Genomic DNA, 25,305 nt, shown 5'->3' with positions numbered 1-25,305 from the left:
TCATGCTAAACAATATATAGGGGTGGCTAGCCGGGGGAGGGGGGCCGGACTGCTCGGGGTTAGGCTGGGCATCGGTCAGCGGGTGGTGAGCAATTGCATTGTGCATCACTTGTTTGTACATATTATTAGTGGTAGTACTATTGTCATCATTGTATTATTATTATTATTTTTGTTATTATTATTTTCCTGTCTTATTAAACTGTCTTTATCTCAACTCATGGGCTTCACTTTCCATTTCTCTCCCCCATCCCAGAGAGGGAGGGGGGAGGGTGAGCGAACGGCTGCGTGGTGTTTAGCTGCCGGCCGGGTTAAACCACGACAGTCTTTTTGGCGCCCAATGTGGGGCTCGAAAGGTTGAGATAACGGCAGATCTGACCAGAGTGTGTTAAACTAAAATTGGTATAAGTATTAGACCTGCTTAATAGTCACTTGTCATAATGCTGATTGCTTTAATCTCAACTCTGCTGCGCCTGTTTTCCAAATTGAGTATTATAGCACGTAATTTTCCGTATGTGCTCTCTGTCATGTTGTTTGTCCTCTCCGGGCCCTGGTTTCAGACCATAATGGTACTGTGTGTTGTATCAGTGGCTTATAAGATGATGAAATATCTGGCCATGACTCTAACCTGGTATTTGTACTCAGTAACATCTTCGACTATATACTTTGGAAACTGTATCTTGGAAACTATTAGCAATTATATCTGTTGCCTTTTTTCATTAGGGAGTCAGTCTGTGGAGGGGAAAGGGGAAGATATTTATTCTTACTTGATCACTCTCCCTTTCTCCTTCACCACCCCTGTATCCTCCTGGATCACTCTCCCTTCTCCCTCAACTCATGGGCTTCACTTTCCATTTCTCTCCCCTGTCCCAGAGAGGGAGGGGGGAGGGTGAGCGAACGGCTGCGTGGTGTTTAGCTGCCGGCTGGGTTAAACCACGACACTTGGCAAAGACAGACTTGCCAAATAATGAGAGATGAAAGCAGCTGAAAGCCTTATATAGTCAAAAATCTATGGGATTCCAAAAACAATACTCCAAATAACAAAAAAAAATAACCTACCTGCCTCCCAAAATAGAAAAATCTGAGTTCAAAAAAAGTTAAAACAGTATTTGAAGCAACTTTCATTCAGAAAAATAAGTATATGAATTTCCAGTTGCAAAGTTCTGAGGACTTTACCAAACAGGATTAAGTTTCACAACAGTGTTACACAGTAGGTATTTCTTATCAATTTTACAAATGGATAAACTTGAGTCATATCGATAAGCCTCCATTCAAAGTCACAAGCAGCCAGGAGCAGAAGTAAGAATACAACATCTGAGGAGTAACTAACCAAGGTCAGACAGCCACTAAGCAGTTCCTTCTCAGATACAACCTTTCTACCAAGTAACAACACATTTGTTATTTATTGCAGAAAAAGGGAATGTTTGGAACAAAAATGAGGCAGATGGAAAAAATGGAGCCAAAAGTACTACATCAGCTTAAAAATAAATGTTAATCTTGCATGGTCACTGAGGAATGCATGTGAATATATTAAATATTTTGACAATTACTTTATCTGCATTATGAGGTATACACTTTTGGATCGTAAAAATCTCAGACAAAAAGTTACATCGATTCATTTAGTCCTGTGATCAAATACTACATAATGCTGTGTTGCTTTGTATTCAAGTATCTTTAGATGTGGATAAGATGTTGCTGAATCTCTGGACTCACCAGAGATTCTTTGTCAATTTTTCCTGTCTTCTAGAAAAAAAAAAAAAATACTTGCATGTACGTTGTGAATGTATTTTCAGTAGAAGTGTGACATCTAAATTAATAATTACTCCATTAACAAACAAAATAATTGATCCAAAATAATCACCAAATTCTATTTAAATTAGAAAAAACTCTTATATACTTAATAAATACCTAAATCTATAGGTACCAGGCAAATACTTCCTACTGCTTTCAAGGTTACCCAGTGTTTTAGTGCAGAAGCAAACAAGGGTGTGCATTTGTAAGGCCATAATGATAATGCACAATTAATAGTTTGTGCTTCCCTGGTGGCAGGGTTGGTGCTGCATTATGCTAGGCCCTGCACAAAAAGGGAATATGCCAGTCCACAATTCCTTGAAATTAAAATCTAAAACCCAGAGCATAGAAAATGACAGACAATTTCAATTTAAACTGATATACTTTAGGTTCATAAATCATCTGGGAGCCATTACCTGAATTTGCCACTGTATGAGCCATTGTCAGCTTACAGTTAATTTTTTAATTTTTGATGGCTGCCCCAGCACTCATGAATTGTACTTTTTATTCCACTTAATGTCTCTATGATTAGCACCTGTTGAAGAAGCCAGCTATGCGTGAATATTTTAAAAGTAGATAACATATTACAAATTTTCAAAGATATTTTGCCAGTAAGAAAGATGAAACCACTAATTATATTGTAATTTGATATGATCAGTTGTAATAATACATTATGTTCCTGCTAAAGGATCTAAAAATCTTTCATCTATTTTTATAATTGATTCATAACAATAAGCTGTGTGAAGATCAACATTTATTTGCACTTACCTCATGCGTAACTACCATCATTAAAGACATGTTGAGATTGCTCTACCTATAATTGTGTCACTTGCTAAGCCTTAAAACAGGATTATTTGCTTGTCCTATAAATGTTTGTCTGTATATACATTCAAATTTCCTACTGCTACACGGCCTTCCTTCATTAGCTCAAGAAAAACAATCAAAACTTCTTTAGAGCCAGTCATTAGTAGTGAGTAGTGTGCTAGAAGGGGGGCTTGTTAAAAGCCCACATAGGCCTCTGCCACTGGAGCTGTCGTTTACCCTTTGTTCCAGGGATATTACTGGGAGTTGATCAGCTGCGTTAGAGAATCACAGAATTGTCTAGGTTGGAAGAGACCTTCAAGATCATTTATTCCAACTTCTGACCTAACACTAACAAGTCCTCCACTAAACCATGTCACAGCTCTACATCTAAACGTCTTTTAAAGACCTCCAGGGATGGTGACTCCACCACTTCCCTGGGCAGCCCATTCCAATGCCTCACAACCCTCTCAGTAAAGAAGTTCTTCCTAACATCCAACCTAAAACTCCCCTGGTGCAACTTAAGCCCATTCCCGCTCATCCTGTCACCAGGCACGTGGGAGAATAGACCAACCCCAAACCCCGCTACAGCTTCCTTTAAGGTACCTGTAGAGTGGGATAAGGTTGCCTCTGAGCCTCATAAGACTTGTTCTCCAGACCCCTCACCAGTTTCATTGCCCTTCCCTGGACTTGCTCAAGCACCTCCATGTTCTTCTTGTAGCCCAAAACTGAACACAATACTCAAAGTGCGGCCTCACCAGAGCCCAGTACAGGGGGACAATTGCTTCCCTAGACCTGCTGGTCACTGCTTCTCATACAAGTCAGGATGCTGTTGGCCTTCTTGGCCACCTGAGCACACTGCTGGCTTGTTTTCAGCAGACTATTAACTGATAGTCCCAGGTCCTTCTCTGCCAGGCAGCTCTCCAACCACTCCTCTCCCAGCCTGTAGCTCTGCTTGGGGTTGTTGCACTCCAGGCGCAGGACCCAGCACTTGGCCTTGTTGAACTTCATGCAGTTGGCCTCAGCCCATCGGTGCAGCCTATCCAGATCCTCCTGCAGAGCCTTCCTACCCTCGAGCAGATTGACACATGCACCAAACTTACTGAGGGTGCACTCAATGCCCTCGTCCAGATCATCGATAAAGATATTAAAGAGATGTATTATCTCAGTTTTAATTCAAACTGCAGTTCTAATGCTAACTGCAAGATTAATTGTGCCACTAATGAGGATTCAGGATTCATGTGTATTTTGCCTGTGACAATATAGGGTGTACCCAGAAAGGCTTCAGCAAAGCGCTTACTTCAAAAGGAGCAAGTGAGATGCTTGTATTTTAAAAAGCAAACTTAATGAAGAAGGACAAACGAGATTTCTCTATATATTTGATCTTACTAGCTGTTTGATTTGAAGAGCCCTGACTTAAAATGTGTAAGCCCCACTAACGTTACCACAGTCATCCAAATACACAAATAAAAAATGGACTTTACAACAACGCTATTTGCTTAGAAGTTAAATATTAAATGCTGACACCTTGCAATAGAAAGCTAATTAAATAGGAGTGCTGCCATACAAGAAAAGATTATTTATAATCACAGAATAGTGTGGGTTGGAAGGAACCTTAAAGACCATCTAGTTCCAACTCCCTGCTATGGGCAGGGAAATACTTCACTAGATCAGGTTGCCCAAAGCCCATGCAACCTAGCCTTGAACACTTCTAGGGATGGGGAAACAAAAATATCTAGAAAACCCATTCCACTGCCTACCACCCCATAGCAAGGAATATCATCCAGTTAGAATCCCACCTAGCCCTCCCACAAAAAGGGGATAGGACAGAATCGTTTGGGCAGCCCTAACCTTATCTTGGCAGCATATCTGCAGCATCACTAAGGCTGGGTGTCTGTGCATTTTCTTGCTCTGAACCCTAACTTTACACACTGCCCAGGTCCAACACAATCCCACGTTGGGCTCCCCAAAAAATTGGCCAGGACTGAAAGGTTTGGGCAGCCTCATTTCAGCAGTCCCTTTCACTCTAGTGCTCTGCTCTTTTCCTCTTTCCAAAACCTAACCGCTTTAAACCGAACCCTAAACAGTACTCAGGTTGAACTCAAACTCCACTTAGGACTCTCACAAAAACGGAGTGAAAGAATTTGGCATTCCACTTCAGCTGATTCTAGCCAGAGTGTTCTTCATATTCAAAAGATGAATGAGCTTTATAATATTATTTAGCTCTACTATGGTTAATCACATCATATCACCTGAGACCAGTTTTTGCATATCCAGTTGCATCTGAATTTCTAAGTAATGTAGGAGGATGAAAGCTGATTCCCCAAGTAGTTCAAATTCTTTTCTTACCTCTTGGACTGTTGAGAGATGCCTCTGATGCCTTCCCGCCATCTCCGCAGTGACTCTGGTCAAATGGAAGGCACTGATCACCTGTTCCTGCCACCACATCAGCATTTTTGGCCAGATCCTTTGTTTCAACAAGTGATTTTGCTTTGTAAATTTTTCTGGTGTTGGTATCTGACAAGTAAAGGGATTCTGACACTGGGTCAACAGCCAAGTAATATTTATGTGCAGGACTTGTACTAAAAGAGAACAGAAGAACATCAAAGTTAAATTGTTTTTCTTACTCATCTTTGGTCATGCTAGCCTGGCACTTGTATTCTCCTACTTATCTCCAGGTGTCTCTTCAATGATTTGGGGATGGGAAGGCATAAGTGACACCAGTTATCACGGTGCTCATCCAAGCACCACTGCTGAGGAAGAAGGAATTAGCAGTGGCTGTAAGGCTTGTCCAGCCAGCTTGGTGTCAGGTGGAGAGTTTATGCAGAGAGTGGTATTGCTGGTGTTGGTCTGGCCAGTATAAAGCTAACTGGATTGACTTCAGCTTATTTAATAATTACTACTTCCAAAAGCAAGGTCATTTTTTCTATATTAAGTCTTAGTAGTCTTGGCACTGAAAACAAATCTATGACTTGCAGCAAAGTGAATCACTGACTGTTCTGCATGGGTACTAATACCCACTCTTGGTTATTTTTATCTGTTTCTAAACCTTAGGAAATATGAAGGTATGAAATATGGTGCCTTAATTCATGCTGACTGCATTGTCAGGAGAGAGGCAGAAGGCCAAGCACTGTCAGTGCAACTAGGCATGAATTAATGCACCATAATTCATGCACTGAAGTGCCTTATTGAGCTTATAAAATGTTATTAAAAATATTTACATACGTTAATTAAATGGTGAGGATCATAAATTCTAATCAGAGCACTGGGCTGCATCTTTTTAGCAAGTAAGACTTTTTGTATCTTTTTGAATGCAGAGTTAATTTTCATTTTGAGGAAATCACCTAGGCATGTGGCATACCACACCAGTGCCCCCAAACTGATGGGCTGCTTATAAAATAGAATCAAACCCTGGATAGGTGTAGATCCTTCAAATCACTCAGTCTGTTACTGAAAATGGAAGAGATGGGCAGAGGCAGAGATGTGCTCGCTGCTTGGCAGAGCATCCAGGTCTCGGGCAGTACTTTTACCACTGCCAAGTTTCTTCTGGGGAAGGAGGTGATTTCTGACTGTTGGCTGTGTGTGATGACCTCCCTGTAACTCTTTATGGAACTGTCCTATACAAATACACTCAGGTATTGCTATGCAGATCTGTAAGACTGACAAATTGGTATCTTTTTTTACTTAATTGTGCAAATGTTAATACCTTTACAATTAAGATTTCTGCAACAAGGTTAAGAAACAAGATTTACTTTTCTCAGATTTGTCAGTCTTGTTGTATGCTAGATATGGCGATGATCTTCTGCAGACCCAGGTTTTTATGCCACCACAAATCAGGAAAGGACGAATTCAGACAGTACAGTGCTGAAGAACTGGTAGAGGCTCCAGGACAGATATGCAATGCCTGAAGTGACACTGACTTATTTTGCTGACTAGATTTCAGGTTGATGTAGTCTCTTTAAATATGAAGCTTTTGCTTGTTTGAAGTAGATACTAAGCTTTATCAATCATCAGTTAGACAGCTCTACCTTGCTAAGCAATGTTGCAAGCAAATGTACAATACTCAACATATCTTTTTATTTTATCAATCTGAGTACTCTCTCTATATAGCTAAGAAACCTCTAACAGACAATCAGTTGAAATCTTTGTTTGATTTCTTAGCAATCAGGCCGATGCTGTACCACGGTAAATGTGACAGAACTTGGGCCTGTTTCATTTGTCATTCTCCATTCAAAAGGGGACAAACTACTCAGCACCTCTGAGGAGTGGGTCACAAGCTAGACTAGCTTAAAGCTGACCTTAGTCATAAGCTTCTACAAAAGATGGGGATATATAAGCAATGAGATATTTTTACAGTTGGGGAACAGATGTGAAACCCAGTCCAAGGTTAACTGAGGGAATGAGAGAGGACCACAGTATGATGCAAGAGAATCAGTGGATGAGCTAAAGGCTGCTGAAGATGCTGAATTGCGTATCACCATTACTATAGAATTGTTTGTTAAAAACATTGAGAATCATTTATGCTCTCTGGAGTGATCTCTGAAGAGACTGACCAGCTAAAAGATTACTCTTTAATAAAATACTCCCATGGAAAAAGTTGCAAGGAGAATTCACAATGTTAAATAAACATTTTCTCTGTCATGCAGAAACTGTAGAGAACCAAGGGTCATGATATACCCTCCTTGTAGACACATTTTCTGTCACACTTGTCATTACATTTAATATGACTGTTTGTTAAAAAAACTCAATGTTATGTATACTTAAAAGCCTTGAATACTGACATGTTTACAGAATTTTAGTAAAAACAGAAAAAAATCAAATGCTCCTCATCTTTGTAGAAGTTTGCAATCAAATCTAAATCAGAGGTTATTTAAATTATCCTATTAAAAACTACAGGAAGTAGCCTAGGATTTATGATGAATCTTTCCAGAAAAAATGGTAACAGGCCTGTAGTACAATTTATCCCTGTAACCTCAAAGTCTAGTTTCCATTTGATCAGTTATCAGATGCCTTTAGATGCCCCTAGATCTTATTAAAATCTTGAAGGCAATAAAATTTAGAAAACCACATTGGATGAGTTGTTTTTTAAACAGTCAAAGAAACAAGATCAGTGTCTTCTGTATCCCACTCTCCAAACTACACTTTTTTTTTTTTTTTTTTCCCCACTGTTTTCTTTTTCCTGGCAAAACCTTTTTTCCTGCTGTTTTGGAGACTAAAGATTGTGCTGAGGATTTGGATTTTGAGCCTTTTATTTCGTGGCCTGTTACATGAAAACATCCAGTTGTTGCTTCCATGTGAGCATCCTAGAAATCTCCAAGACATGCATAACCCAGTATTTATCCTTGCTGTGGTCTTTACAGCCTGAACAGAACACCATAGACTGGGACTGATGAGTGCTCCTCTGTACCCTCAAAGACTACAGAAACTTCAAGTTACTTCCTCAGGTCTTCCATGGATTTCACTTGGGTAGGATATGGATAGAAGCAACTATGATTTTCTGATTAATAGGACTGGGACACTTGTATATTTTCACAAATTGAATTAATTAAGGCTTAAGCTTATCTCAAAACAAAACAAAACAAAAACAAAACAACCAACAATTATAATGACTAGTTATTAAAAAAAAATCTACAAAAGAAACGCCCAAATTAAAAACCTGACTGAAGTTCTGAATGCATTACAGAGTAAGTACATTCAATTTGCTTCTTTTCATTAGTGTACAAAGATACTGATCGGCTTAGTATAAAGGAAAAAGGAAATGATCCTTCAGTTAAAATATAAAACCTTGTGCTAGGAATTATTCCATTTTTATTAACCTGTTATTGTAAAACATATGAAATACATCTATAAGCGGGCTGGCAAATAACCTATAGTATTCAATAGCATTCTAGTGGTTACACCAAGTAATTCTGACCAGTAATCTCAGCCTGCAGAACACGTTTCATCCATGAAGCACTTCCTGCTATGCCACGCAGTCATTAGCTTAGCTCATTTATTTATCTCATTTATCTACTTAGATGCCAAGAAGTTTGTTTCTAAGGGTACACAGTGTCTTGGTGCTTCACTGTCTCTTCCTAGCCAGCAACGTCATTTCTGCAGGTGGACTGTTACAAATCCCACAGTCTATTGCAGAAGCCTCATGTCCAACACTATTTTTTTTTTTTTAACAACTTGCATTGTAATGTTAAAATGTTTAATAGAAATGGGAAAAGTAACTTGCGTATGCTGTTGCTGGTGGAAGCAAGGACCAAGCTGTGATGTGCTACCCTCAGCTTTGGGACTGTTGTGCTCTTAGTGCACCCCCCCATAACTAAAGCAGATTTTAAAGTTCACGTATACTAGAACCATGAAAGCACAGGCTCTTGGGGAATTCAGAAGCCTTTTGTCTTATTCCTTAGTTGCCAAACCCCAGTTTGGTTGGCTGGCTATATCTATCATCATATGAGCATATTATGAAAAGCATAGGACAGCTATGAACAGCATTCCCAGCTTGCAGGTTCAAACCTCTCCATTGCTGCTTGGTGATCAGCAAACAGGTTTTTAGATCAATCAGTTGATCAACTGATTTGATTCCTTCAAAGGGAACAAACCAAATCACCTTAAAGGTGAATTTGATTTACATTTATATTTATGAAATTCAAAGTGTTTTCCTAAATAAGAACTTCCACTAGTCAGGTCTTTTGTAAGACATGTTCGACATGTTTCACGTATTACTGTTAGTGTTTTTTACTCACCTGTGTCTTGTGTCTCTATTCCTAGTAAGACAGACCGGTTCAGGTTTAAAAAAAAAAAAAAAAAAAAAAGACAAGAAATATTAGTACTCCACAACACGTTTTTCCTGGCATTCACTTCTTTCTCTCAAAATCTGTTTCCTTTTCACCACCCACCACCTTCACATTTTCAAGTTCATTCTGAACAATCAACCCACAATTTCATTGCCTGCAATGCTAGCTAGTTAGAAATTCATGGGTGCTAAATAAAAGAAATTTAGTGCATCGGTGTCCAAAACCTTTCCTGCCTTCCCCTATGCCTTGAAAGGGAATCCAAAGCAGAAGTCCAAAGCAGGGAAGTTGTTAAGAGTGGCACTGGCCCAGCCTGGGACACATCAGTCTGCAATGGCAGTTTTGCTCATCTGTTTAAACCCAGCCAGATCCTGTTACAGATAAAGAACAATTTAATTGTATTAATTTCAAACATGGTAAGTCTGTCTGCAGCCTCAGTGCTGTGATCTGATGTGACACTTTGAATATTTGCTATTGAATAGGGGTGGGGCGTTTTTCTAAAAGCTTCATGGAATTTGAAACCTTTTTGGGGAAAATTGCATGAAAAGCCCATATGAGAAGGGGATTTTCAACTTTTTGGGGGGATTGCATGAAAATACCCACAAGAAGAATAATTAGCTCTATTAATTCTGTACTCTGTAGAAATTCATTATGCAATATCTGTTCTAAATGCCTCTTAGGATGCCTTTTTAAACTGACGACTTGAAACAATGCATACGTTTTCCAATGACCAGGTTTGACAGTCAGTGAGACACATGTTCAGGAAGCAACCAAATGCGGATGCCTCTTTAAAGCACAAAGAAAAAATGTAGTTTTCATAGGTGTATCACAGCCAGGATAGGGAACACTAGCCAAAGGTAACCATATTTTCTTTTACCTTAATTCTAATATGCCAATAGAGTTTCCAGAGGGAAAGATCCGTCTGACAAAATTGAAGTCTCCAATGTACAAACTCCCATCAGGCCCAGAAGCAAGAGCAACTGGGGCAAAGAGTTTACTGTTGAGTGCAAGACCATTGCAGTTGGAGCAGGAGACACTCCTCTGGTGTCCATTGCCCATCACAGTGGAGATGACTGGTGGCTGCTGGGAAATGAACATGTTTTCACCATTTCCTTTGTGTACAATTCCTAAGGGAAAGGAAGGGGGAGAAAACAGGAGACAAAAAAAAAAAAAAAGCAAATGTATAGTGCTTAAACTATTCTGCAATTTGGGCTTTTGAAATCCTACAGAACAGCAGATTGGCAAAATAGCAAAAGCCACCTGATCTGTTGAAGGCTGTGTCACAGGGTTCCACTAATCTCTTCCAATTTTGTTCAGTCCCAAGTTTCATCATCGCTGCTTTGTCAATTAGTGGTGAGTGGCTATTTTAAAAGCCAACATCATGAGGAGAACTCATGGTTGCTTAATGCTCTAACAAATTGACTGTTAATTGCAGTGCTATCTGATTTCTCAGGGATTACTACTTTAATATTCATTTTATTCATAAATTTTTATTAGGTAGCAGAGGAATTTCTGAGGCAGTTTGAATATTTAATTAAAGGAGATTAATAGCAGGACTACTATGCATTTTTCACAAAAGAGCACTGAGTGGCAGTACAAAATCAATATTCAAATGTAAATGTGAGTCCTTCATGGTATATAAAAATGGTGCAGACTGCAGCAAAGCCAAGCTAGAAGTAACTGAGGCACAAGTGAATTTCTTACCAACAGGAATATATTATGTGCTGCCATAAAGTTTAAAACAAGTTTCCAAAATGTCAGTTGTTTCAGTACTGCTCTGGGGCATACATTGTTGACTCTTCCCAGCTACTAGGTTGTTAGCACCAGATCCAGTGCAAACATGCATTTTCTCGGGTAGATATCTGCAGTGTTTATTTTAAACAGCAATGTAATAATATATTTAAGAAGTACCTTTTAAATGGCATATTATTGTAAAATTTTGACTTTTTCTGAGTGAAAGTTGAGCATTAAAACATTCATATTCCCCTTAGAAATCCCAGCATTTCATCAGGAAAAAAAAGTGGAAAAATTAAAGGAATAAACACAAGGGAATATACTTTTGGAGGACTCTTCCTGATACTCCGAGAACTGGGGTGCTGCAGTAAGGATACATTGAGACACTTCAGTGTTTTCATGAAGTAGAGTGGATGTACCTGTGTGTGTGCTGTCTCTCTCCACTTTTGTAAAACTCTTTTTGTGGCTCTCAGGTAAGCCAAATTAAAATTCTTGGTGGAATTATTTAAGTGTTGCCACAGCTGTTTTCAAGAGAATTCTATTAAAAAAAAAAAAATCTGAACAATAAAGGACAGAATACTTGCATTTGGTTGAACATTGGCTTAAAAAAGGGCATCTTAGAAATATGCCAGCAAAATTAATGGCAATATCCTCCCTTATGTACCGGATAAAAATGCAGCTAAATGAAGATGCTGCCCTTTGTCTGAAATTAACAATGTAAAGGTAATCGTTCAACTGCCTCATACAAATGCCAGTAAATAATTAGGGCTCTGGAGAATATCTTTTGCTGTCAATAAATGTAAGCATGTACTTAATTTCAGGCTCTTGAGCTGCTGCTTTAATTTTAGCCAGTGCTGTGTTGCACTGGGGCTAGAGTTACTGTAAAGCATAAAGTCCCTTTAAAAGTACTCCTCTTTCCCCCAGATAAATAAAAACTGAAATCAATATACTTGCCCATCAGAAGAAAAATTTAATTCAGAGAATACTCTGAAAAATTGGTTAATAGTGCATTTGCTTGTATTCATCTGCATTTTTATAAGGACTACATATAGGAACTAGCATTTCTGGTATGTGTTCTCCTCTGGATTATGAGAAATACCCTGAAGATCTTCCAAACTGACTGACACCTTTCTGTTAGAAAACATTCAACTCAAATCATGTAATGAATTGTAAGAGATTGACCCTCTGGACTGAAGGAAAAGTAGAAAAGGAGTTCAGTATAGCTGAGAAAAGGATGGGATCCTCTGTCAATGTGAGCTTCATATTGATGTAAAAAAATATACATTTAAAATCTTAAGCTTGTGGTGACAGCCATGCATTGGAATACATATTTTTCACAGCTAAACTGCAAGAATCAGATTTTATTTTATCTTTTATTTTTTTTAAAGATAATTAACGTGTGGCACTATAGCATTGTTTGTAATTGGTACAGTTTCTGCATGTCAGTTCTTGTCCCTCCAAAGCTCAGACTGTGCTATTAAATCCAAGTCTGTATAATTGTATCTATTCATTCCACAACTTTTCTATTCTATTTATTTTGTAACCTCTCTGAGAGGAATAGCTTTTATGGAGAGGGAGATAAGCGTAGCCACCTCGTCTCTGAGCAGGAACAGCGCACACATCAGCAGAGCTACTGGAAGCAAGGCTTAGTGGCTGAGGTTAAATATAAGTTCTTCAGGACTAGTTAACTCAGGAAGCAAAGTGGTTTTAGTCTGAAAACAAAATTGCAATTTGCAACAGAGAATTTTTAAAAAGACATTTATGTTATTGTCCAATGCTATTTCTGTAGTTAATCCAGTGACAGTGTTTCAAAACTGGATAAATTTCATGCTTCTCAGAAGTGCAACTCTCCATATGTACAGAGAAATGCTTTAATTAAAAATAAAAATCTGAATATATTCATACTTGAGAAGGCTCCTCATGCTTTTCATTTCACTCACAGTTGTATGGAGATAAGTCTGAATTGTATAATTCTACGTTTGAATCATATCCTCCTCATTATAAGTATGGTTTATTTATCGAAATCAACAAGCAGTTCACTAGTTTCAAGATCAAAAGTGCACTAGTTATTTTTATCTTTTTTTGGTGATAAAGTTGACTATTTAGTTTTGCTGCTTTACTATGGGCCTGCAGGCTGCTCTGTTAGGTGTATCCTAGCTATGATAGTCATTGTTTGTCTGTTCCTAACTGCTTTTCTAATTCATATATGGCTGAGTGAGGTGTGCTTGATTATGCGTAATAAAGCCTATTATGGTCATGAGAAATAGGCAAAGCACTGCTCTGCCTGGGCTTTGTGTTCCTTGCTGGAGATGCCCTCATACGCAACCTGTGCACAAAGGAGACTCGCTGACTGCAAACTAAGCATGTGCTTACACCCTGCCCAGCTGCATCTCTGTGCGTAATGGATGAAGATCCAAACCCCTTCCCTCCGATTTCAGCCTTGACAGTGCCCAGCGCACTGAGAACACGAGAGGAAGAGGAGTGTGTATGAGAGGCTGTACATTTACCATTCTCGCTGTTGGGGTGGGGGAGAGGGCACAGGCTGCAGATTTCGGAGGAGGCACTGCGGTCACTGCTTGCCAGATTTCCTGAGAGGCTGTGCCACACAGCTGTGATGGGCCAGCAAGCAATTTGTCACCATACACCCCGTGCTCTGGAAGGCAGTGATTTAGCCTCACTTGCGTTGTAATTGTCTGTTTTACAGAGTCTGAGAACATGCTAGTGCCTATATGGTGAATGATAGTAGTAACCACTGCAGTTAGCAGATAGTTATATAAACTATATATAAACTGGACTTAGTGCCAGCAATTTAGTCTTGAAATTAAACTATGTAAGTGGTAAATTGGCACTAAAGAGGAGGCTATAGGGCACACAGCTGGGGGCTGAGCTGACTGAGGTCAGATTTCTCTTTGTGTTAAATGTCAATAGCTGGCATTTAAAAGAGACAATCTATACAAACCAGTAAGACAGGGCATGAAAGAACTGCTATTTAAAATGTCAAACTATTTTAAATCAAAACAGAAATCCAGATAATTTACAAACTAAATCTGACCTTTTGTATTTGGAATATTTATACTGTAGTTGTGCATTCAACAACAGAACTTGTAAAAACCTGGCAGACATACATCTGTACATGAATCTTCATTACAGAAGTTTGTAGATGGAAACAGATTTCAGTGGACAGACTCCCAGTAGGAGAAAATTGAGAGAACTTCACTGAATCCAGCACTAAAATGATTTCTGTGATCTGAAATCTGACCCCAAGTCTCCCAAGCAAAGTGAGTTATTTATCTGCAAAATCATACTTTTTTTTTTAGTTAGCTTCATTTATAAGTATTGTTTTAATAGTTTAATCTCACTAAGACTTTATTCCTGATTAAAGAAGTTAGGGGAAGAAAAAAAAAACGCACCACAAACAAACCAGGAATAAAATAAAAGCAATGAAAAAACAGATTCAAGTCTCCATGCTTGAAGAATCTGTATACAGCGTTAATGATGTGACATAAAAAGCATTTCCATTTTTTTTTTCCTAATGCTTTGATTGGATTTGAATGGATTGCTTATCCCAAAGAGTAACTGAGCTTCTCTGAAAAGTGGGCAGCAACGAAAGCTTCTGCTCAGCAGACTGGCAAGGTGGTTTTAGAAGTGCCACCTCTTACTCAGCTGTTCCATTTCCATGCATGTTTTGTCTCCCTAGAGCTGTGACCACCAACGCCGCTACTAATCAAGGTTAGTCATAGGATGAATTAGGAATGTAGGCACTTCACTGAGAATATAACACACCATAAACTGACCTAAAATGTAGTACTTCCATACAAGCAGTGTGAAAACAAACCTAAATGAGCATGCCCTTTTCCCACCCAAATGACTAAACTGTGCTCATAATCACAACAGTTAGGGATATTAGTGTTTAATACCTGGGAGCCAGAACATTAAAAACAGGCTTTCAGATGGCATTTACAGTTCATTTCTGAATAAAGGATGGTGCAGATTCAAAGAGGATTAAATGTTAGAAATAGTAATACTGAAAATCTGAACAATTAATTCCTTTAAAATTTGTATTATTCTTCTGTGTGGCCAGTTAATAAAGGAAGGACTTACCACTTTGTGGATTTAATACATGGTGTTTGTTTATTGACCAGCCTCCCAGATTTGAAGCATCCATTTCAAAGCCTTGAAGGGTTACTGTTCTTTTCTCCCACAGAATAAAATCAGGACATGTTTCATATTCATAACCCACGGACACTGTAACCAAATAATTAAAGATCTATCAGTTCAGTTTTTTCTCTGTGAACTACTAAGTAATTTTCATTCTAGGTTTTGATATTCACCTTTCAAGTAATGATGTCATTAATTTACCTCTGCCTGATTGCTACTGTCAAATGGAATTTTTAAACAGAGTTTAAGGGATTAGTATGTTATGACAGCTATGGTTACTACAGTTTCAAAGCAGAGAACTTTGTGTTATCAGTTACAGATTGTCTTAAGAACATAAATCTCCTCTAATGACTTCTGACTTGATAGTTTATTGTATTTCTGTGAATTGTCTGAGCAGTAGCCTAAACAGAAAAACAAAATCCAGGTTAAAACAATCTGGCTTTCTTTTTTTCTAAGTGTGAGCATATTGATATTGAATTCTCATACACTGGATATTTTTGAAATGTAGCAATCTTTAACCTAAAGATCATGCTGTAATTATAAGTACTGTAGTTGGGCAGAAGTGGATTGCCAAACTGAAAGTTATGTTTTGACATCAGATCCCAGAAGTTTGATCTAGGAAATATTAACACATTTTAGCCTTTCCAAAATAAAAATGCCTTCAAAAATATTTTAAGAAGAAATACAAAAATATTTTAAGAAACACTCTTTTCTGACATTTTCAATATTTTCATCTTATTTTTTCTACCTAGCAATTATAGGTATATTTTACCTGAACCACAAATAGTTTTAATATCATCAAAATTCTGCTACTAGATTCAATCAAAATATTTTGACCAGCTCTATAGTATGGAGCATTTTTGTTTTTAAGATAAATCTTCTATGCGAAACTGAAAGCTGTTCCTTACATCAGTTTTACTTAGCAGAGCTACTTCATCAATTCAGCAGAAAGAACCTGCTTTTGGAGCTAAACTTTGACTTATAACAATCATATCTCAAGTACTGTACATACTGTACATTTAAAACTTACAGGTTTCAGTCTGCATGCTCTGTTCAATTTTTCACTTACAGGAGCACTTTTGTCTAAAATCTGCAACCTTTCAAGGTGACTCCCTTGTCTGAGTGCCCAGCTGCGGGCATGGAGCCTCCTCCAGAACAGCCACTGACCTCCTGTGCTGGGATGAGCCATCAAGGTTCAGTAACTGAACATGCTATTTTCTAGGTGTTAATGCAGGGAGAAAATAAAGGGCTGATTTTTCCTACAAAGCAACCTCATGCTCACCTACACGTTAGCATCTTTACTCCATTCATGCACTTAACACGCTCAATCCTGTGTCAGATGTATGTACTTGAGAAGAGTAAAGAGCTATAATACAGTGTCACTCAGCCTTGCTAAGTGAACCATTACAGACCCACAGGACAGACCTTCAGCTGCTGTAAGGTACCATACTGATATTTAGGTCAAGGGAGGCATAACAATTTTCACCAACTGAGAATCTGTGCCAATGGATCCACAGTGGCACACTTACCAGCACTGTAACTAACACTGTAAAGTGCCTGCTATTCCTTGCCTATAGCTGCCAAATACCCTCTAAAGATTACAGTCCCCTTTCTTAAAAGTTCTTTCTTCCGTGCTCACGGTTAGTGGCTGCCTTTTTGTCCCTTCCCATCAGTAAGCGACACTTAGACAAACATTCACTTCATATTTACAAATATGTTTCTATGCATACTTATATTTAAGAACAAAATCTATTCTGCACACTAAAAATTTCCTTCTGACAATTTAGGCTTCAAAAAGGAACTTTTGAGTAATTTTATCACGGGATATCCCAAACCATCTAAAGGGAGGCACTTGTCTGCCATCCATGAAAATTTCCTATCAATTGTTTTGCATGCAAAATAGTCAAGGTGAAGTGTAACAATTATAGAGTCAGCCAAGCAACTACAGTGCTACTTGAAAAATAAATAGTTTGTGTCTAGAAGGTTTGCAAAAACACTCTGATTTTGTAAGTGAACTGACAATCTCCACTTAACCTCATTGTGGGGTGTTACTTTCTGGTTAAATTCATTTATTGCTCTTTTTTTTTAGTTGACTGAGATTTCACTGCATGAAGGAAAACTGTTAACTCTTTGGACATTAACAGCCAACAATCTACACTTTTCACAAAATTTTTTAGAAGAATCAAGAATAATCTGTTACTAGAGCCAGCATATCATGGTTTAAGGGCTGTTGCTGTTTCTCCTGCTGCTCTTCCAAAATAGAGGTTAAAAATAAAAGACATGATTAAACATGACAGTGACCTCTACTTCAACTTCTAAAGTATTTGTACTTATCAGCATCTTACTCTGAACAATGAATATAAGGAACTCAGCTAAAGTAATAAGTAGAGTAATAAACTGAGAAGACCTAAGACTATTCTTCTCAAGAGTTTATATTTACATCCGGAAGGGTAAATCCTTGCATTCCACTTCCTCCTGCTGTGGGGAATTCAAGGACTTTCAGGAGAAAGATTGAGCATGTAGGGAGTTATACAGGAGTATTTACTGAGGTTTCTATTGAAATCTCTCCTTTTCCTATGTTAGTTTACAAGAGCATGCAAACTATACCATGAAGATTTTATGGCAACATTCACGTGACCTTTTTTTTATTTAGAACAAAAAATTGCTACTTTATCATTTCTGCTGTTCCTTTGAGAAAAGAAAATGGTGGTGTGTTAGACTTCTAGAATAGATAAACACCAGCTAACATTTTCTATACAAATTTAAACAAAACCATTTTTGTGTTGAAATATGCTCAAAGTCTCCTTTTCTATAACTGGTTACATGATCATTTCTATCAACAATCCTGAAGAAGAGTAAAGATGTTTATAGGAGTTATAAAACCGGAGGCAGACAGTTGTATTCCTGAGTTCCACGACTTCAACCTGATGCAATTTAATTTAATTAAAATGAAATTTGAACAGAATGCATTATTAAATATTGGTAATATACTGGAAGAGAAAATTATTTTGACAAAATTTATATAATGGATGCAGATAAAGGTCCCTGAGTACTACAGTGTCAAATTAAACCTTTATTAAAATCTAACAAAGCATTCTAAAAATGCACTTAAAATATAATGATTTTTGTTTCAATTTTGCAAGAAGCATGGTTAAACTAAATTAAGCAAAAGCAAAAAAAAAAAACAAAAAACACAACAGCAATTAAACAATTAAAAAGTAGTTACCCAGCACCATTGTATAAGCTTTATTCATATTTAAACATATAACTCATCTGCTTCTAATTTGGGAATCTACAAACATCTACAATCTACTGTAACTACAGTTTCATTTAGAAGATGTTATGTATTTGATTTGAGTTGTTTTAAATTCTAGGCATGTATTAGACCTGATGATCATAAGAAGACTCTTAAATGATGGAGAGGGAGCTGGTGTACCTAACTTTTCCATCTCAAACATGTTAGCGTTAACATGTGTTGACAGAGCCTGAATGCAGGGCTTGTGTAAACGAGACAAAGAAAGCTGCAAGTGCCTCCTGTAACATTGCTGGTCCTGGGTGCCCAAAAGGCATGCTGGAGTTTTGCTTTTGTTCTGGATTTGCAGAAATATGTGTATGTGAAGGCAACAACTCATTTAATACCTTCCGTCACTGCAAAGTACAAGCAGGAAGCTGTATCTGTAAAGGGCTAGGGATAGATTTGCCCCCGAACAATGAAGTTCCATGAGATGAGCTGAAAAGGATGCTCCTGTTCCCTGCCACATGCCAAACCCAGGGGTCCAGAGCGCTGTGTCAGTGCCAGCACCTACTGTCCCCTTTGTAAAGCTGTCCACACGTCTGCAGATGTGAGCTGGATGTGGTAGATCGGAGGCAGCTGGGATAATGCAGCAACTCAGAATGCCTCATGCTAAAGGTGAATTTGATCTCTTTAGGCCAATTGTAACGTGTGAGCTACAGCTGAAATGAGAAGACCCGTGCTGCTCCACTAGCATTCAAAGCAGATCAGGAAACTAAAGAAGCTGAAAATTTATCAATTATTTTCTGGTTGCTTCAGTTTTTAGCTGAATTTGTTCCTGATCTGGCTCATTTCATGATCAAATGTATGTGAATGGTGGCCCATGGGAGAAGGAGGGAACACAGGAACATCCCCTCTGGCAGCAGCCTGCACTTCTGTCTGTTTAAATAGGCTGTGAGATCACAGCCCTAAAATAAGCTCCTTGTTTTCTGGTATATTCCTGTGTACAACTCATGATGTAAATCATACTCTCTATTTTTGATTCTAACATTATCCTTTGCTGACAACAATGGTTAATTCTACACGATTCTCTAGGTAGGAAAGAAAGTGCTATTGTTCTTGTTTCTCCCATCTCCTCTACGCACAGATGCTTCACAGACTACCTGTCTGGGAGCACATGATAACAGGCAAGTGCAGATGTGCTGGGAGCTGCCAGAGCTAGCACAGCCTGGATGGCACCTTTGTCTTTGCACTGGCCAATTTGTAGGCACACTAACTGCAAGGATGACACAACAGGTCCTTAATGCAGCTTCTGGCTATGTATTCCTTGTGAGGAAGGTTGGCTTCATGTAGCCCTTGCTATTCTTATTTTACAGCCTGATCCTGCCAATGCTTCTTGCTATAATCCTTCTGACTTAAAAAGCAAGTCAGAACTTCTACAGAAGTGAATAAGGCTTATTCACAGTACTAAGCTCCACTGATAAAATAAATAACCTTGATAGAAAGTATTTGTAAAATTAGTCCATTAAGGAATATAACCCCAGAATCAATTAAAAGAAATAGCATGTCTTTTAGAAACTAAATAATGAAATTCATGACAACAATGGCTGGCTAAATTGTATTTTCACTGACAACTTTTCTGTTGCAATTCTCAAAATTGCTGTTTGTGCTGCTTGGTAAAATAGATGATGAAACGTGGTATTTTTCTCAGAAATACTTTTAAACAACAAATCAAGAAGTCCTAACCGTTAGGGATATGAAATGGAGAAAGAAAGTGTGCCTCAAAGTTAGAATTTTGTAAACCCTAAGTGGAAATGACATTTTAAATGTCACAGCTAAAAAATGACAGAAGCAATGACACACCAAAGGTCATATTCAAAGTAACATTCAAAACAAAGACAGCTGAATATAATGCCATTAGTACATAACCATTCTCAGAAGGAAACAGGGATTTTCAAATTGATTAAATTGGAAAGATGACATCAGAGGAACAAGAAAATAAATGTTCCTAGAATATCACATGGGTCAACTAAGCTAAAGAGGCATTTGATGTAAAAACAATGCAAGTATGGTAACAAAATTTATAAGCTCTATTTTCCTGGCTTAGTGCATGTTAGTGCTTCTGCTTATATTAAGGTAATTCTACGTACCCATAGCCTCTGCCAGACCAGACACCTTCTGTCCATATATATCTGTCTTATTCCAGGCAAATGTGTATACCAAATTGGCTGCAGCAGGAAACCATTTCTGAAGCAGACGTCCTTCAACAGCAACTATCAGATGTACTTTTGTCATTCCAGAAGGGATGGTTGCGTGTGTCAGAATGATGCGCAGCAAAGTTTTATATCCTGGTGTTCGACTGCTCAGATAACTCAGCTTCACAAAACTTGAAGGGATTGGGATTTCCTCCTGGACCACCTTGGGAAAACAAACAACAACATGAAAACATTATTATATCTATAGCCAGGAAAAAAGTACAATTATGTTTATTTGTAATAACAACGGACGCTTGCTTTAGTTTTCACAATCATGATGTGAACACAGTACCACTTACAATGATGATCTCTTGTGTTTATTTGAGCAATGCAGTAGCCAGGCATATTACAAAATGGACAACAATGAAAACTTACTGGATGGCAGTCCATCTATTCTGATAAAGAACCTCTTCCTCTAATTCTTTATGTTTATCTGCTGAGGAACAAATACTACCTCTGTGGTCATATAAGCATTAAAGCTCATAATGCTCTCTATGAGCATTACATTTTATTATTTGGTTTACTTGATGAGTGTTGTAAACCCAAATACAATCAAAAACAATTATATATATATATTTTAAATATGCACACACTTCATACATTACTTTTTGATTTGAAGACACTATCCTGCTTTGGAGGCAATAACTCTAACCTGGGGAGAGCCAAGAAAGAAAACAAACCTTCCTGCTAAAGCAGTTTCTGCACAGAAGTGCTGGCAGTAAGGCTAAACTCCAGCCAGAGGGGGCATGGCCTAAGAAGGCACAGCATTGAAAACCTAATAAGATAACTGGTGACACATAGCACAGAAGATGAAGCAGCACGGGTGTCGTCGTCTCGCTAACAGGTGAGTGCCCAGGGTGTGCAACGGAGTTCACATCCCGCAGCACTGCTGTCAGTGCCATTGTCTGAATCACTTGGATTCAAGCTGGCATGGCTCGGCCCATGGTGGGGTAGTATCAGTTCCTGGCTGCAATGAAGTTAAGCCCCCAGCAATGAGAGGCACTGCAAGACTGTGAACTTGTGTGGGAAAAAGAGAAGCTTGGCCTTGACCTTTTGAATGATGGACCTCGGAGCTACAAAAAGGGAGCTAGCTCTTGTGATCTTGAGGGAAATGAGCTTTTATGGGGATGACTGATGTGGAACAGAGAGGAGAAGAGAGTGGCTTCTTGGAGAATACCAGCACAGTCACTCAAAAGCCACTAAAAACCTTAATAAGGTTAATGATTTTAGTGTATTTCAGTAATAACAAGCCAACCTGTCACAATGTTACATTAGTCAAGCTTGGAAAAACACAAACTGTTTTGTTTGTATTCCCATTTTCGTATAGTTCTTGTTTAACTATATATTTTTTCACTTTCCAAACACTCTTATTTACATACTGCAACAGTATCACTGTCATAGGATTGCTGCAGTACAGCTGGAGGCCTGCCAGCACTTGTCCTTTCAACATATGAAATGTAGTGTTGCCAGGGAAATCCTGCTCCCTTTATTGTTCCTGATTTGCAGTGTTCCCCTTCTTTCCTGCTGACATCCCAGCTGCCCCCTCTGTCATGCATTTGACATCTCTTCTTATTTTTAACAGAAAAGCAGGAAGAAATATTCATGCATTAATACACGTTAATGCGTCTCCTTCTCCTATTATTCTGTTTTTTTTTTTTTTTTCATTCTTTTCCCAGTACTGTACAATACAAGCTGACACTCTAAGGACCCTCCAATGCCAAAAAAAGGACTGGGATCAATTTCTCTCTGAGTAGACTGCATCTTTGGGTACCTCCATTTTCAAACAAACAAACAAAAAACAAAAACAAGACAACCTCATGTGAAGGAATGTAACCCATTTTTTTTTTCTTACTGATGCACATCAGTTATTCTTAACTAACATTCTTAGTGCCACTTAGTATGTTCTGTGAAGCAACCCTGTGGCCATCAGCTGGCTGAACCATGATAATGTTTTTACACATACACAGATGTTTAAACATCACAGAGTTCAATCAGAAGTCTCTTACAGAGAGACCCTTCATTGTTTTCTTCAACACTTGGAAGAGAAAAAAGTAACAAGGATGGAAATATTCATATCTGTAGCTAGCCTAAAAATACTCTCCATACTTGCTTAGTGCAATTAAAAGAGAAATCAAAAGAGGTCTTATTGCTTGAACTCTAAGTGTTCAAACAACATACAAAAAACTGTGGGGACTCACACGATCTGAAACAGGTGTAGTTGTATTGTGTTGTGCATACCACTTAGATAACCTCTTTTAAGTCCCAAATAAAAGACCAGTTAAATGCAAAGTTAATTACAAAGCGGTTCTAAACACTCAAGGGAGTCTCAAGGAAAAAAAAAAAAAAAGACATTTAAATATATACAATCCAAAAGATCATGTTCAAATTGCTTTGTGTTAGTGTGTAGAAAGTAGTAAAGACAAGCAGCTAACATATAGCTGGAGATGCTGTTGCAAAGAACTAGATGTGAATGGAGGAAAAATCCCTTGGAGTCTTCATAGTATATTGGGTCATGTCTCACACAGATGTATGGTGAAGTTGCACTGTTTATCTTTAACTTAGGAATGGTTTTGTGCATCACTATAAATGAATCATGATTTCAATAATAAATCATGGTAGGATTCCCCACCTCCTCCTTCTATTTTGAGGTAAGGTATAACATATCTTAAAATATTAACAAAATGTAAAGAAAGTGAAAAACGTCTTGCATAACAGTACTAAAGAGATCTACATTGGTGTCATTGTGATAAGTGAGTAACATCACAGGAGTTAATTGCTCACTATTTGCTACCATCTTTTTCACAGCAGCGCTTTCAGAACTTTCTAGGAACAAAGGGAAGACAAAGGGATATATCAAGTCTACAGTGAATACTCAACATACACCATCTCTACAATTTAGTTTTAAAGTCTGAGACTGCAAATTTTGAATTCAAATTGTAACCACTGATTTCGGTTAATTTTTTAGCATGCGTACATTTGGTGTCTATGTGTTTTTGTGTTCACACATATCGAATAGAAGTCTACATGCCTTGGGCAGAAATGATGGGCAAAACTCTAATGATATCACAATGATATGAATAATTTGGGGATATGAATAATGGGGGGCAAATTTAACATAAATGGATTTGTTTGACTTTCAGTGTCAAAATTCATTGTTACTTGCATTATAACCAAATGTTTCCATGCTAGAGATATTTTGTCACCATTACCAAATAATTATGTAGTTTTCATTAATTAAGTCAATTAATGGTAACCTTTAACGTTGTCTAGAACTTGTTCAGCAAACAATAAAATTGTTCATTTGAAAGTAATTTCATTACCTGTAGCTCTGGAATAACGGTTCCTCTTTCTGGGCAGGATCCTCCAAATGCTGTCAAGGGTGAAGGAAGTACAATTGGATTTGGACTGATAAAACTACTGATGTCACAAGATGGTATGTCTGACTCCGTTCTTTGCATCACAACTTTGTCAACAATGATAAATCTATTCCAAGGCAACCAAAGTGTCCTTTTTTCAGATATGAAAGGAGATCTGTCAAAAACTAGAGTGACAGAGATGCCTCCAACAGCCACAAGGTCAAAACTGGAAAAGACAAAACAAAATGCTTTGTTCTCATTTTATCCCACTTCTACTACTTTCAGGGCATCACAAACAAAAACTTTATATTGCTCATTATGGCCCTTAATTTACCATGTAAAATCATTCAAGTATATCTTCCTGATGTCCCCTTAGTATTCAGTGAAGAAGATTTACCTCTTTGTGCTTTCTCCCTGTATGCATCAATAGCAAGGTATAGCACTTCACTGTTATTTTTCCCTTCTCTCCTCTATTTATCAACCAGAATTGATATTAACAAGTCATCTGTGACAAAAGAAGTGTGGACCCAGTCACTTTGGATTATACAAAAAATTCCTGGCCAAGAAAGGGATGTTTATGAAGGTACAATAGACAGGATAAGTCTAACATCCTGGTAGGACTTTTCTTTCTTGACATATTCTTTTCCTTTTTCTAGAAGTTGCAGGAGAAAAAGCTTGAGTACACTGAGCAGGTGACCCCTCTGTGCAGGATATGAAGATTTTGGGAAAGACGCCGATTAATTGCAGTGAGCACTGAATCACCTCTTGTAAGTAAGGCAGGTGATCTGGGAGCTACCATGAAGAACCTTCGGCAAATATGGGCTGCAAAGCAGTGAGACACAGAAGGCAAAATATACATGGTCTCAATTTTCTGAGCTTCTGACATCCACAGTCAAACAACAGAAGGTAATATGTAAATAGATACTTCACCGTCTGTATTACTGAATGCATCTGTTATGGAGACTTTTGATGGTAACAATCTGTGATAAGAAGTCAGACCTAATTATGCATATTTCATTACATTTCCCAAATGATACCGATTATATTCACAGCAAAATACAGGTAGCATATTTTAATGCAACAACTATTTCCAGACTAGAGTAAATAGGAAATGGTAATTATTAACTTTCAGTAGTGCGATTTGAAAGTCAAGAAACTAAGGTAAAATAAATATGCATGCTCTTTATGATTATAAACTT

General features: G+C 38.0%; 1 protein-coding gene and 1 long non-coding RNA gene across 9 annotated transcripts in view; one reads left to right on the top strand and one right to left on the bottom strand.

Moving 5' to 3' along the window:
* TENM1 (teneurin transmembrane protein 1) overlaps nt 1–25,305 on the bottom strand; it is a 912,278-nt gene that overhangs the window by 55,694 nt on the left and 831,279 nt on the right. For all 8 annotated transcript variants that reach the window (XM_072043002.1, XM_072043001.1, XM_027465532.3 and 5 more), the window contains 6 exons: nt 24,071–24,332; nt 20,646–20,913; nt 15,207–15,350; nt 10,249–10,498; nt 9,324–9,344; nt 4,939–5,171 (listed from right to left, as the gene is read on the bottom strand). In XM_072043002.1, coding sequence (XP_071899103.1) covers nt 4,939–5,171; nt 9,324–9,344; nt 10,249–10,498; nt 15,207–15,350; nt 20,646–20,913; nt 24,071–24,332 — 1,178 coding nt within the window. The remainder of the gene's footprint in view (nt 1–4,938; nt 5,172–9,323; nt 9,345–10,248; nt 10,499–15,206; nt 15,351–20,645; nt 20,914–24,070; nt 24,333–25,305) is intronic.
* LOC140003330 (uncharacterized) lies at nt 48–25,003 on the top strand. The gene is made up of 3 exons (XR_011811817.1): nt 48–85; nt 24,108–24,183; nt 24,763–25,003. It is a non-coding gene; the product is annotated as an uncharacterized lncRNA (long non-coding RNA).

Source organism: Anas platyrhynchos, chromosome 10 (genome assembly GCF_047663525.1).
Source record: "Anas platyrhynchos isolate ZD024472 breed Pekin duck chromosome 10, IASCAAS_PekinDuck_T2T, whole genome shotgun sequence".
NCBI lineage: Eukaryota > Metazoa > Chordata > Aves > Anseriformes > Anatidae > Anas > Anas platyrhynchos.
The sequence above is the reverse complement of the archived record's forward strand: the minus strand, read 5'-3'. Positions and strand labels throughout refer to the sequence as shown.